The sequence below is a fragment of the Rosa rugosa genome, chromosome 4 (genome assembly GCF_958449725.1).
Source record: "Rosa rugosa chromosome 4, drRosRugo1.1, whole genome shotgun sequence".
In the NCBI taxonomy this organism is placed as follows: domain Eukaryota; kingdom Viridiplantae; phylum Streptophyta; class Magnoliopsida; order Rosales; family Rosaceae; genus Rosa; species Rosa rugosa.
Window position 1 is genome coordinate 5,654,951 of NC_084823.1, and position 15,012 is coordinate 5,669,962.

The 15,012-nt window shown below is 39.1% G+C and overlaps 1 protein-coding gene across 1 annotated transcript; it reads right to left on the reverse strand.

Moving 5' to 3' along the window:
- Window positions 1-228: 228 nt before the first annotated feature.
- LOC133744217 (uncharacterized) lies at window positions 229-2,273 on the reverse strand. The gene is made up of 2 exons (XM_062172356.1): window positions 2,249-2,273; window positions 229-878 (listed from the first exon to the last, which is right to left on the reverse strand). Exons 1-2 carry the CDS (start codon window positions 2,271-2,273, stop codon window positions 229-231), a joined length of 675 nt encoding a protein of 224 aa, XP_062028340.1.
- Between the last annotated feature and the right edge of the window lie 12,739 nt (window positions 2,274-15,012).

The following is a 15,012-nucleotide window of genomic DNA, read 5'->3' on the forward strand; positions in this document are numbered from 1 at the left end:
CCACCAAGTTTTTGGTTCAACATCAACTAAATTAATTTCTAAAGAAAACAGTGAGTTAGAAAAATTACCCTTTTTGATCAACCAATTCTTAAAGCATGTGCAGTCTTTCTTCATGTGCCCTACTTTCTTACAGAAATAGCACTTGAACCTAAATGGTTTGTTGGCTTTAGCTGCTCCCGAGGTAGATCCTTTGTAGATGGTTTTGGTAGGCTTAAGCTTAGACTGGTTCTAGTATTTCTTCTTAGGCTTTTCAACAAGGTTCACTGAGGTACTTGGCTCTTTCTCTTTTCTCATCCTGTCTTCCTCATCTACACATATGGCAATCAGCTCCTTAAGACTCCATTTTTCCTTTTGAGCATTGTAGCTAGTCCTGAGTTGGCTAAAACTATTTGGCAAGGAATGCAGTGCAGCATGCACTACATGATCATCAGTGACCCCCATGTTTAGGTCCCTAAGCTGAGCATTAATCTCAATTAGCTTCATGATATGCTCTCTCACTTTCCCTGTACCAGTGTACTTAAGCTCGTTAAATTCCTTTGCCAATCTAGCAGCCTCAGCCTTATCACTTTCTCTGTACATGTCATGGATGGCATACAGGTAATCCATGGCTAAATCAAGTTCTTCTATGCTACCTCTAACTGTGTCTGACATAGTAGTCCTAATCACATTCTTTGCCATCTTATTAGCCTTATGCCATTCCTTAAAAAATTTCTTCTCTTCATCTGAACTGTCACTAGTAAGCTTCTCCGGTTCATCCTCGGTTAGGCAAAGGTCCATGTTCTGGTTCATGGCTAGATAAAAATCTACTTGGTTTCTCCACTTCTTGTACTTATAGCCAGTTAGTAGCTGAATGGTGTTCAAGGTCACAGTAGGGATTCCTAAAGAGCAAAACAAAATAAAATTTTGTGAGTTTTCCATCTGTAAAGTTCTTAAAATTTTAAGTTTTATGTTTTCTGTAACTTCAAGCAATACCAAAAAACAATGCAAACAGAAAACAAAACACAAGCAATGTCACATATCAATAGCCCTTTAACCAAAATTAATAGCATGCATCACTTTTAAGCAGAAGACATGATATTCTGAAGGTTCCAAATCAATATGCCACATTTATTCAGTTCAAGTTATCCAAAGAACACAAATCACATCTTTAGACAGAAATTTGAATTCTAAGTATCCATATTTGAAAAGAACATATATGCATATTGCTATCTGCATTCTAAAATCATACTGTACTACTTCTTTGGAAGCAAAATTATATGCATAATTTTAAAATACAAGATACAATTTTCTGGTTTGTTAACTTAAGGTTTTCTGCAAGATTTAATGAAGAATGCTTTGTGCAATATGTTCATTCAAACTTACAGAAAACACAAACCAAATTGAGCTTGAAAACTTGATCTTCTATCCGGATTAATAATCCTTATAAGAACTAAGCTCTTTTGCACCTGTCAAAATTTTAACAATGCCTAAAATTTTGGGAGTTTTCTGCATGCATTGTTATATCACGATTCACAGATACAATACTCAAGAATTCACATTAAACATGCATATCAAATCACAAACATAACAACACAGATATGCAAGCACAATGTTGATTTCACAAGAACACAAAAACATCCAAGAAATTTAAATTTCATCCGGTCACCATCTACTCAAGCCTATGCGCACGCCGGGAATGCTTCTAGGGTTCTTGTGCTCATCAATTAACAAAACAAAATTGAATCGAAACTGAATTTTTCTGTAAAAACCAACCTTTGCGAATTTCTTAATTTTGCTGCAAAAACATTTGCGGAAGCATGAATTCAAAAAAAAACCAGAGTGCAGCAAAAAACATCCTTCTTGGCATCTTGATTCGACAGCATAAGGGTTTTTGAATTCCCAGAAGGATGAATCATCCTTTTTGCTTCCGATTCCAAAACCCAGAAAACCCACTCAATCCAGATGACCGTTGTAAAATAACGGTCATCTACTTTAGTTTCTGAAGGAAAAGGTTTTCGGGCCGGGTATGGGCTTGGATTAGCACATGCTACGACATGGGCCTTGAAGGTTTTTTTTCTGAAGAGGCAAACGAGGCTTGTTTCTTTGCAAAGCAAATTTTTTTTTTTTTTTTGTTTGAAAAATTAAAACGATTTTCATCGAAAAATAATTGAAGAACAATTTTTGTGAGCCTAAGCTCTGATACCAATTGTAAAACTAAATTACAAACAAGCTCACACAGTTACATGTTCATTGTTAACCTCAAACATACCATTGACATCATAAGTTGAGGCCATTGTCGCAGCTGCAGAAACAAAAGAACAAGTCGAGGTCGAAGTCTTCTGCTAGTCACCAACTGTAGCTTCTGAATGGGCAGAACACAATGCTTGTAGACGGTGGTGATAACAGGGACCCTAACCTCCTATTTATATAAGTTCAAGTCTTAGGAAATCTCCCATAAAGATTTTCCTTAAAGAACAAGACTTGTATCTCGGATTCCTAATGCATCACAGTTTAGGACTTTCTTGTAGTCCAATTAATGGATTCCTAATCCAATGATAAATACACTATCACATTAGATATCTAGGTTGATCCTTTTCCAGATCCATGTTGTATTCGATTTAATGCTTTGATGGTTTCCTAGTTGCTCTAGGATAACTTGTGATGAGTCCACTTTTGATCTAACATGAGCATTTTCCAGAAGATTCAGCAACAGAAATCCCACCTTTCCCGTCACTCTCAAGAGAGTCTACCACCTATTGTTCCAAGGATTATCATTTCTACCCCACTTGAGAAGGAGAAGGTAAGGATAGCTCCTAGAAGAAAAATTGAGAAGAAGAGGAAGATTAAGAAGTTATACTTTTGGCCACCAATAGGAGTATTCTTATGTAGCTCTTGGTCTTGTCTCTATGACACATCGATGAGTCCCTTAGCCCCAAACAATAGGGTGGTCGTACTTGAGAAGTATCCACCTTGACAAGATCATGTTCTATATGGACCGGCAATGAAGTACTTAAACAAAGCGCTCGCTAGGGAGGCAACCCTAGCACATCATCTGTAGTATTTCTTCCTGTAGTAATTTCTTTTTATAGTGAATAATTTTCTTTAGTCATTTTTGGGAGGATGGGAGGTGTTCGGAGTTGGAAATGTGAAGGAAAAAGAATGTCGTAGTGAGCAGTTTCTGTCTAGAAAGTTCAGTTGATTTTGGGTGACTATAGCTTCTGACTTACAAAGTAATTTGAGCTGAAATTTTCTGGAGATATTCTCCTATATATCTACTGTCATGTGCAGAAATTTCAACGCTTTTGAGTTACTGAAAGTCAAGTTATTTGATGGTCAATGCATGGAGGTCAGAACAGAAACAGCTTCTATATAGTGAATTTGGGAAGCTACACCCTCTACATATCAAGCTATTTGGAGATGAAACTTTTCAGAGATGTAACCTCACTTGTCCTATATATTCAGGTAAAGCAGTTTTTAAACTGAACCTTCCTAGCTTCAGATATTGTATTCCAAGTGACAGAGGTCAGAAACAGGGGACAGCAGAAACTGCAGAACATATCAGTGAGTTTGGAGGCCAACCATTTTTTACTCAAATTTATTTTTCCAGTGAAATTCTAATTTCAGGTATCTCGTTGAGTCTAGTTTCATTTCCAGTTGGTCTCACCCTTTTTGAACTTCTGGAGCTTCATATATTACAGTTTTGGTGACTGAGGGTCAGCAGAATACTTCATTACAAGCCGGCAACTTTGATCAGCTTTGGTTTTCATCTCATTTGGAGAAAGGTGGCCTACTTTATATGATAGGAAGCTCTCTGAGTATATTTTCTATTCCAAGGGTCTCACTTGCTTATCTATTTATGAGTATGAGATATGGGCATTTGAAGACAGAAAGGTCATTGCTGGAAGTTTTCTGCACTCACTAGTTTCGCTCACCTGGGTTGGTTGGACTTCTTTGCACTTCATTTCATCTTTAGAGGATAATCTATAGGTAGTCGTGGAGTATGTTGGATGTGTTCAAGGCCATGATCTTAATGGAGGACCCTTGCCCTTATTCCTTGCCTATAGTGTGATGCATTGCTCTAGGACATTCTGATGTAGGACGAGATTTTAGCCAATTTCAACAAAGAATCTCGAAAAGAAAGAAGCATCAAGAAGAATGATTTGAATATTGGATATTGATATTCAACTAGGCTTCTTAATGATGAAATTAATCATAAATTACTCTTTTGGATATATTGGGATTCTCGAACAAAATCTTGGTTGGGAGATTGCGTAATATTCTTTAGTATCTAGGATTCTATTTCTGGTTTTTATTTAATGAGGTTTAATTAGGTTTTCTAGTTTTAGTCTATAATAAATTATTCTTTTTGTTTTCTAGTTGTATTAGGTTTATGTTATGTGCCCTATATATAAGGCACCTCATAGATTGTAATTTTCATTCAAGTTATCAATAAAAATCCAAATATTAGAGAAGTTTCTCTATATTTCTTACGGCTGTGCCTGTAATTGCTAGTGGATTCTAGCTCATCTCATATGGCTTTTGACGCTTGACGGAGCCTCTTGCTATCCTGTTCACGCTTCCCACATCATTTGGTATCAGAGCGGGTATCGCCCGCTCCTTAGCAGACGACGATCCAAGGGAGAAGTTCACCACCACCAACCTCAACGACGCTGGTCGTAGAATATCTATCAAAGAAAGTTTCGTTGAAGAGGAACATGCCAAGGGATTCGCCCTAGGACAACCTCATCAATCCAAAAAAAAAAAAAGAGGAAAAAAAGAAGAAACATGGAACGTTGGATATTCACAACGCCGGATTAGGACGATTTCCAAACTACATGTGTCACCAAAGACAAGGTATGCTCTGTAATAATTGACAGTGGTCTACTAGAGAACTTTGTAGCAAGTAACAGAGGTTTGTAAAGTTGAGTGATCCATACTGGATTCCATTTGGGGAGGATGAATATGCACAAGTAACAGAGGTTTGTAAAGTTCCTGTCTCTATGGGAAAATTTTATAAAGAAGAGATTACTTGTCATGTGATTGACATGGACGACACTAATGTGCTTTTTGGAAGACCATGGCATGAAAGTGTCAATGGTGGTTATTGCAAGGACAACACATATTTATTTAGGTGGGATGCGCACAAAATTAAAATCAAGCCTAGAAGGAAGAACATCAAGAATGACCATCCTGAGATGTGTGAAAAGAAACATGAAGAAGTCACTTTGAAGATTGAAGAGAAACTTATTAAAGACAAGAAAGCTGATTCATTCATCACATCGATATCCATGTCATGCATGCTTAATAGTGTTCAAGACCAACCCAAAGAGAAGTCAATGGCCATACCTTTTCAAGTGGAGGAGCTTAAGTTTCAAGATGCTTATTCTAAACTTGTCTACGGTATTGGATTCATGGTGATACCTTTTAATTTCAAGAATATTGAAGTTGATGGCTTATCATGTTTTATTCCTACTAATGATCGAGCTGCATTCAAGAGGAACTCGAGGTCGAGTTCTTTTCAAGTGGAGGAGACTGATGTAGGACGAGATTTTAGCCAATTTCAACAAAAAATCTCGAAAAGAAAGAAGCGTCTCTACATTAAGAAGAATGATTTGAATATTGGATATTGGTATTCAAAATTCAAATAGGCTTCTTAATGATGAAATTAATCATAAATTACTCTTTTGGATATATCGGGATTCTCGAACAAAATCTTGGTTGGGAGATTGCGTAATATTCTTTAGTATCTAGGATTCTATTTCTGGTTTTATTTAATGAGGTTTAATTAGGTTTTCTAGTTTTAGTTTATAATAAATTATTCTTTTTGTTTTCTAGTTGTATTAGGTTTATGTTGTGTGCCCTATATATAAGGCACCTCTTATATTGTAATTTTCATTCAAGTTATCAATAAAAAACCAAATATTAGAGAAGTTTCTCTATATTTCTTACGGCTGTGCCCATAAGTGCTAGTGGATTCTAGCTCATCTCATATGGCTTTCGACGCTTGACGGAGTCTCTTGCTATCGTGTTCACGCTTCCCGTATCACATTCTATGTTCAAAATGGAGTCGATCTTTAATGAGCACCTAGAGCTAGCTTGGAGCATACATTAAGGAAGTCAAGGCCTTGTGCCTTGAGGTTGGTATCTCTTATTGATCTTCTCCGAAGGTCGTGAGCAATGAAGGTGTCTACAAAGGGGGTTTTCCGTAACTTTACTCCGCATTTAGCTTTTCATTTTCGTAGTTAATTTTGTGCTTTCGCCCGGACTTCACTCTTATGCCTAAATCCAACACGGATTTTAGCTTTCGAGCTCACTTTACAACATTGAGGACAATGTTGGGTTTAAGTGTGGGGGTGAGGGATCGGGTGCCCTATTTTCTTTCATAAAAAAAAAATTAAAAAAATTAAAAAAAATTTAGATTAGCTTTGTGTGATTATATTTTAGTGGTTAATGCATTTTCCAACCTCAATGACGAGACATGGACTTAGTTTGTTGTGATTATGGATAGATTGAACATGATGTAGGACTTTGAATTTGTTTTGTAATTGAGTTTATATGTGATCTATGCTTGACTATATGTGTGCACATAGCCTATAGTTAGGTTGGTTCATCATAATTAGAGAAGCATATAGATGATTTGATTAACTTGCATGCCCTTATTTGTGAGCTTTTGTGCCTATATCTATAATGTATGCATTGTTCATTCACTTTTTCTTTCATGTGTGTACAATTTCATGACATTGCGTATCTAGAACTTGCTTGAGACCTCTCGAGGCTATATATTAGCTTACGATAGGATAGAAAGGATTGAGGCATAGGGCTTAATACCACCATGGCCAAAGAAGCATGCGCTCAAAGATATTTACCACTAGGTTGCCACTTTGAGTCTATTTATATATTTAGCCTTTTTGTTCATTAGCACCACAAATCCCTACCTAGCCTAAACACTTTTATACTACCCTTCCATGGTAGTTGGTGAAGCAATTCGAGAGAATGACTTTATGTTTGAGTGCTTCAAAAGAAAGAAAGAGTCAAAAGTGCAAGGTTACGAAAGAATAAGTGTGGGGGTGAGTGATTTTGTTTAGAAAGGAAAGTTTCAAAAAAAAAAAAAAAGTTGTTTGAAAAGAAAAGAAAAAAAAGGAAAAGAAAGAGAAAGTCAAATAGAAGAAAATCCAAAAATAGAAAGAAAGTAAATTATTGTATATAGTTTAGCATGGGTTGTATATTGGGTTTTAGAGTGAGTGACTTAGCATTCGAAAGCAAAAGTCTTAAATCTCTACAAGAGAAAGTTGCTTTACGGGCTTACATGGACTTTGTATTTCCTTATCCTTCATTTCTATTAGCCACTTACCCTTAGCCCCATTACAACAAAATAAAAGACCTCTTGATCTTGAATGTTGTGAGCTACTAGTGGAGATAAGATCGAAAAGCAAGCATACGGCGGAGTGTGTTGTGAAATTGCTTTTGAGTGAAACACATATAGCCCTTAAACACTTGAGCGGTAATATTTAGTGAACCTATGTGAGTTTAGTGGGTTACATCGGGTCTTCTATCTACCTATTTGATTATGGTGAATTGATTTGGCACATGGTCAACACATGCATATACTTGAGCATTTCTCACATGTACGTCTTAATTGCCTTACAAATTCAAAAATCTTATGTTGTGCTTACATCTACTTCATGGTCATGTACATAATTAGTTCTCCGAGGGTTATGGTTGGAAAGGCTAATACTACACTATCTTTATGTTTGTGAGTTAATTAGTAAATTTTCGAATTAGATTTCATTTAGTTTGCTTGAGGACAAGCAAAGTTCAAGTGTGGGGGTGGATTACATGTATTTTTATACGTGTAATTATATCTAAAATACTAGAATTAAGCTAATCCTCAAGTCAATTAATATGTAATTAATCCACTTTTATTTATTTTGTAGGAAATAAGCGGAGTCACGGAAATCGAAAGAAAATGATGCAAAAATAGAGCAATTCGGAGTTTTTAGCAAAATGACGAAATTGTGGAAATCTTAATTAAGTAATTAAATTAAATTAGTTAATTATGCAATTAAGCTTAATTGATTAATTAAGCTCACAAACACGTGCAGCATGCAAAGAGTATGGGTTAATCACCCATTGACCAATTCTCCCTTGACACGTGGCATTCATCCTTCTTCCTTGCCAAACCAAGCAGTACACGTGCCTTCCATCTACAGCGCCGCACTTCCTAATTTCCATAGGGGGAGGGCTGCTGCCCTCTCCTCTCCACTCTTTCAATTTTCTTATTTCTTTACTTTTCTTTTGGGCATTTGGAGGATTTACTCACTCAAAAGCTTCAAGGATTCATCAAAGGCTTCTCCTCTACAAAATTCAAGACTTGGGTAATTGTGGGAGTTATAATTCAAGGATAGTCATGTTAACTTCCTAGCAAATTGTGGCTACCCTTGTTTTCTCCTACACTTCTATACTCTTTTATCTTTGAATTTTGTAATCTTGATGTCTATGATTATGGGTTGTGAGTAATTTCCTTGTTGGGGGTTAGGGTTGTGTGCCCTAACCCAAATTTTGTGTAAAAGATGTTTAATTTAATGTAATGATGCAATTTTCATATGATGGATGCTTATATCAATTATTGTTGGGTTGAAATGCATGTCTAGGAGCCTAATCAACTCTAGGATGTGTATTTTGAGCATGTCTAGGACTGAGTTAGAGGCTTGACCCCCTCTAATTCCTAAGCTAGAAACCTTCAATTTCGTATTCGAGGGGTTATAAGCTTGGTGATTTACACCCGTTGTGTAATTGCGCTAGCGGGTCTCTTAGTAGTCTAATTCTTCGATCTCTAGGCCTCTTGATGTGAATTAGGGACCCTTGAATCGACTCTAATTCATGTCAAGTGAGTTCCTACGACCCTTGAACCGGAGTAGGATTACCATGAAAGAGAATTTCGGTCCTTGAGCTTTGTACCACCATGGATACGACTACCGCCAAAGTAGGAGATTTGCATCTATATTAGATTAGCTTCCGGCACATGAAATTTGGTGAAGGAACCTCCCTAGCACCCGACATTCCCATCTATTTGGTTTACCCTTTTTATTAATTTCTTTGCATTTTTATTAATTGCTTTACATTTCATTACATTTTGTAATCTAAAATCATCTTTTCAAATTATTGAACTCTGACTCATTGTAGATAATCATCACTAGGCTCTTAGTTTTGATTAGGCTTTGGTGAGAATCAAAGCCGAGCATTACTAAGGCTTGGTGCCTTACATTAGCATTTTTATTTGTTTATTTTCCTTTATTTGCTCAGTGACTTTAGCTCCGACTACCAAGGATTGTGGGTTAGCCACTAATCCCCGTGGTACGATAATTTTGGGCTTAATACTTCCCTTACTTGACACGATTCGTGTGCTTGCGAGAGTTTATGCATCAAGTCGATGTACATCTACCTTTAGATGTTCCGCTCTACATTAGTGACTACCACTTGCATGCTTACAACTAATAACCTTATTCATGTCTAGAAAACATGGGTTATTCTCTCCTATGCGCAAGTTATTTCCTTTTGGTTTGTGAAAAGCTGAAGCTCCGGTTTCATTTCTTATACTTTTCACTTGTAATTCAATTAGGATTAAATATTGTTTAGTAAACTTTTACCCAAAAAACACTTTAGTCTTTGGCCTTCTAATTTCACACGTTTAATCCTTGTACTCTCCAATTTGAACCAATAGATCCATTCCGTTACTCTCTGTCCAAAAACTCAGTTAAGTTGCTGACGTGGCAATCCTTACGCGTCAAAAAGTCTATTATACTCTCACTTTTTTTTTTCTTTCCTTAATTTTTTTTCCTCTCTTTTTTAATTTTTAATTTTTCTCTCTTTTTTTGTTTTTTGCTTAGCCTCTCTCCAAAACTCTCAACCTCCTCTCTCTCCCAACCACCACCTCCCAACCATCAAAACCCAGGCCAAACAGCTCCATGCCTCAATCCCCACCGCCATCACCAACGCCACTGCTCCACCACCTAAAACCATATCCGAAATAAAAATCCCCCACTTCTCCAACCTGCAAAACCATATTCCATACTCCTCTTCTTAATCTCCGCTTCCTATACTCTCTTCAGCATGGACCATCACAAAAACTTCAAATTACAATTCCAAAATCACTACACCATAAACTTTCATTCATAGAGCTCAAAAAACGCTATCGTAGGATACCATAGCGTTTTAGTAAACGCTATGTCTGCTGGAGCTATAATAGATCTAAGGTCTATCATAGCGTTTCCGCAAACGCTATGGAAAGTTTGACATCTATAGCGTTTTAGAAGTGCTATTGCATAGGTTTTTGATAGCATTTCATAAACGCTATATTACCCATTCCATAGCATTTAGTGAACCGCTATAGTTAAACTATCCATAGCATTTAGTACTAAAAGCTATTACTACATATGCTATAACATATAAAAAAATGCTACTATTCATCATTCAATAGCATTTCTATGGTGCTACTATCCTATATTTGTTGCATTAATATGTACAATACATTGTTACAGCACCTTGGAAATACAATAACAAGTCTTCACATCAAAAATACATCATTTTCATTAATGATCTCAAAAGTAACCAAAATACAATGTGACATTACTAAAATTACAAGAGCACTTCATATCTCAGCCAACAATGTTTTTTCCCTTTATAATAATGATACAAATTCTGCTAGAATTAACCCACAAACAATGATTTTTGGCTTTCTTTTGATTGTCGACATGAAGGCACAGTGGTTGATAACATGCTAATTTCTTGAACACTGTAGAAACCAGTACCATTGGTTAACTACTAAAGAGAAATCAAATGAGGAACAATAACTTTAATTAAGAAGCTATAATGACAATGTGACTTACCACATAATGCCAATTCTAATGCAATGATTGTCCACAATGGTCTGTTATACTTCTCACAGCCATTGAAACTGCTAACTGGGTTCTGCCGGCAATTGCAACTAATAAGAAAACTTTGAAAGAATAATTTCTAGATAATAGATACTTGAACAGGTTGTATATAATGCATAACTAAACAATACTCAAGTTATTGTCCACTATATTGCGGAATGAAAACACAACCCATAATTATGTATGCAAAACCTTACTATAACTGAATTGACAAGCCAAAATTAAACATGCTTCGTTAAAGCTTCAGAGTTTCTATGTCAAATAGGGAAAGTCGCATCTAAACAAGGAGAAAATATATGTGAACAACAAATTTGAATACTGTTAATGCTCAGAATACCGCCATATGATGTCGGCTTCCGGTAACGTGGACGAAGGTCCAATCTTCCGATATGTACAGAGTTCACGAAATCCCGCTAATCTGTCAAGAGAAATACAACGGCGTCAAGAGGGGAGACCGCGGTTGGCGGTCTTCGCTCCTCCGATGCTAAAGTTAAACGATGTACTTGTATTGACAAATGCGGCGGTAAATAGATATTGAATGCGTAATCAATGAAGAGAGAGAAGTTGACCTTTTATAGGTGACATAGTGAGTTACCTCAGTCATGTTTTTGATGTGGGACTTATACACTTCAGTTTGCTGAGTTTTGGTCCTTTCTGCAGAGACAACTTTGGGTGGCGCATGTCGGCGCGTCAAGGCGTGTTTCGGCCTGGAGTTGGCTTGCCGGTGGAGGTTTTCTTGCTGTGTTTCTAGGGGTTACACTATTGAAGTCATTCCGACAAGGTGACATGGTCAAGTCTAAGTGCTGATTATGGCCGGCAAGTGCTATGTATGTACAAGTCCCCCAAGTCCCCAGTCAAGGAGGGATTTCTTGGTTGGAGAGTTATCACAACTAAGGCGGAACCTTTAGTTACATGTCGGGCATAATCAGTGCGAGTGCGTCGTCAACCATGGATTTTGTCTGAGCGAGCGCTTTTGCCCTTTCGAGTGGGCCCCTGCTAGGCCCTCCAGGGAGTCCCCCACTCCCCGGCTAAGAATTCAAAAGACCTTCGTTTGGTCTGGATGATTGTTTGTTGAGGGGAGCTGATTGACAACATGAGGTGGTGGGTAGCGATCTCACTCTTTAGGTGCCTCAGTGTCGGGAAGTTAATGGCCGGATCAATGGTTGCTGTAAACTGTGTTAACGGTTCCCTTACTCTTTCCCGGAGGAGAAGAACTTGACTGCACCGCCTCGTTAAGGTCAGTGTACCGATGATAAATGGGATATCCCTGGTTGGGAATGTTCCAATAAATGTAAATTGTGTCGGGTGAGCGACTGTTGATTGTTATCAGTAGCAACGATGTCGTTTGATGAGTTGGTATACTGGTCTTGCAAGCTTGTTTTAAAATAGATAAGTGTTAGGGGTGAAATAGCTTTGTTGGCGGTAACACTTAAGTTGTGGCGGATAGTTGATTCGTTGTTTGGTGACTCGTAGCGGAGGATGAGGATACCTAGCGGAGGATAAGGCTAATTAGCGGAGGATAAGTCTAATTAGCGGGATATGAGGCTACTTAGCGGAAGAGAAGTGACTATGGCGGTGATTGTTTTTGAAATTTGGGGTTATATGGCCAGATTTTGCATGATCCTCTGACAATGTAGGTGACACGTGGGGGTTGTTGATAGGGATGGCATGCGCGAAAACGTCGCTGCGCAGCCGTTGTCGCTTCATCATAAATGTTGCATTTATGAGCACGTCGTTTGTACCGAGGCGTCGTCTCGGTTAATGGGGGCACGTGGCGTGATCATGGCGGGCGGTTACTTTTTCGGAGACGGCTAAGATTTGTCGCCAGAGTTTGTATTTAAGGGGGAAACGAAGTGGTGCTTCCCTCACCTTTTGCTTCCTTTTGCCTTCTTCGTCTTCCTTGCTGAGAGAGTTCTGGAGGGAGAGAGGGAAACAGAAGAAGAATCAGAGAGCAGTACTTTGTTGAGTGGAAGAAAACAAAAGATCCGGTGAAGTAGAAAAGATAAAATCTCAAGCGAAGGAAAGCGAGAGCGAGATCACCCTTCTTTTTGTCGTTCTGTTGCTCTACATCTCCTGCTGTTTTACGGAACCGAGATACGTTCTATGTTTCTAGGTTTTTTTTTTTTTTTGTGTTCTTGTTTTGGTCTGTCTTGTGTGAATGCATTTGCTCTATTTGTACCGAAAAGATATTTTTGTGTTATTCTGTGTTTGAGGGTTTTGAGGGTTTCTGGCCTTTCTGGGGCTTTTCGGGGATTTTCTGGGATTGTGGTGCGACTGTTCTTGAATGAGTTCTTGTGGTTGGTGGCATAGGGTAGGTTTTAGATCTAACTAACTTCTAGGTTTAGAGTGTTTATGTGACATGCCGGCCGTTATCGATATCTCAAGTAGTGAAGAATCGGACGTGTCGTCGCTTAATTCATCAGAGAGGGGTTTTATTGATTCATTGCGTCGTCCCACTTCTGCAGGAAGTAACTTGGAAGAACCTCTAGATATTATCCCTCTTCGGACTATCTCTCCGCCACCTATGGCAGCACGTCAAGGTGAAGAACATGATGTCGTTCGTCGTACGAGGGAGGAGGAGGTATCCGATAGTAGTGAAGACAGTGTTGGTGCTTCTGGAAAAAGTGACGACGGGGTTGAGATTGGTGACGAAGGTCAGAGCTCCAGACCTGTCAACTTCTCGTGGGTTCTCAACGATGGTGTCGAAGTAGACGAACCTTCCTCCATCATGTCGTGGCGAAAGATACAGAAGATGAAAGATAGGTTTCGCTTACCCAGCATCGTGAAGTTACGGCCGTTGGAGAAGGGTGAGAGGGCTACCAACTTGTCGGAAGGTTATGCCGCCATCCATGAAGCCATACTGCACCACGGAGTAAAGCTGCCGCTACTTCCGAGTTTGCAATATCTACTGCACGAGTTAAATGTTGCGGTAGGTCAAGTGTCCATAAACATGTGGAAGATGTTATTGGCTTTGACCGCCTTGTGGGATTTGTCGGGGTGTGAATTTCTGACAGTGGCCGAAGTATTATTCTTTTATGAATTGACATATAACGAGAGGAAAAAATGTGGTGGGACTGTTAAACTAACTCGTCGCCCTGGGGCCCCAAAACTTCTGGAACATACGCCTGATTCCTCCACAACATGGCGAGCCGCCGTGTGTGTTGCCACCGAAGGTTGGGAATATGACACGAGGCCAGAGGGGGCGAAGGCTCCGCGGTTCCGGGTTCCCTCGAAGTTTCAAGCCATAAAAGGTTGTTGTCTATGTGCTTGAAGCTTGACCTTCGTTTTGCATGTCATACTTGCCTCTTTGCTAGTAAATTACGCCGTCATGTTTTGCCATTGTGCTTGTTCCGTTATGTGATATTTTGTCTCTGTTTGCAGAGGGTTGGAGGCCAAAATTGACGGACATCGAGCGACAGAGGGTGTGTTGGGTGCATTATTGTTGGATGCACAAGAGTTGTCAGGATCTTCGCGTCCTATCACATTGGTCGCTACTTATTCATCTGCGCCTGACTCGGGAGCCCGGTAAGCGACATCTATTATTAGAACTGTGATACGTTGGGATTGTCTGAAAAGTGACGGTATACGTGCTCTCTTTTGTAGCGGTAATTCGTACGAACAAAAGAACCATCGAAGTTCTCAAAAAGGCGATGGCTGATATTGGCGGTATCAAGGATTACGTCAATTTTATGATTGACGAGGCTGCTAAGGTGCGGAAGCAGACTGTTGATCTGGAAACCAGGGAGATAACGACGGGAGGAGAGGCGAAAATTCTGGCGGCTCCGCTACATTCTAATCGCGACAAACTGAAGAAGAAAAAGGCAGGGGGCAAAGAGACAGATGTGGCGGAGGAGGCCGAACAAGATGCGGGGTTTTTTCTGGAGGTACCCGCTGATAAGCCTCAGGAGAAAACGACAACTATTGTCGGCGAACCGGTCGTGGCGGGGGACCATACCGAGAGAGAGAAAAGATCCAAAGTTGTGGCGAACAGAGGAGGGTCCAAACATGTCGGCCAAAAGATTATTGGTGGTACTGGTGGGGACATCGGCGGTCAGCCAGCAGGGAAGACCGGTGTGCCGCAGAAGAGAAAAATTTTCGC

Excerpts from the sequence above, each read along its gene's own strand:
- LOC133744217 (XM_062172356.1), bottom strand. The coding sequence starts at position 2,273 with ATGGCCTCAACTTATGATGTCAATG. Across the intron at positions 879-2,248 it reads CTCAACTTATGATGTCAATG|GAATCCCTACTGTGACCTTG; the intron begins GTATGTTTGAGG and ends TTTGCTCTTTAG.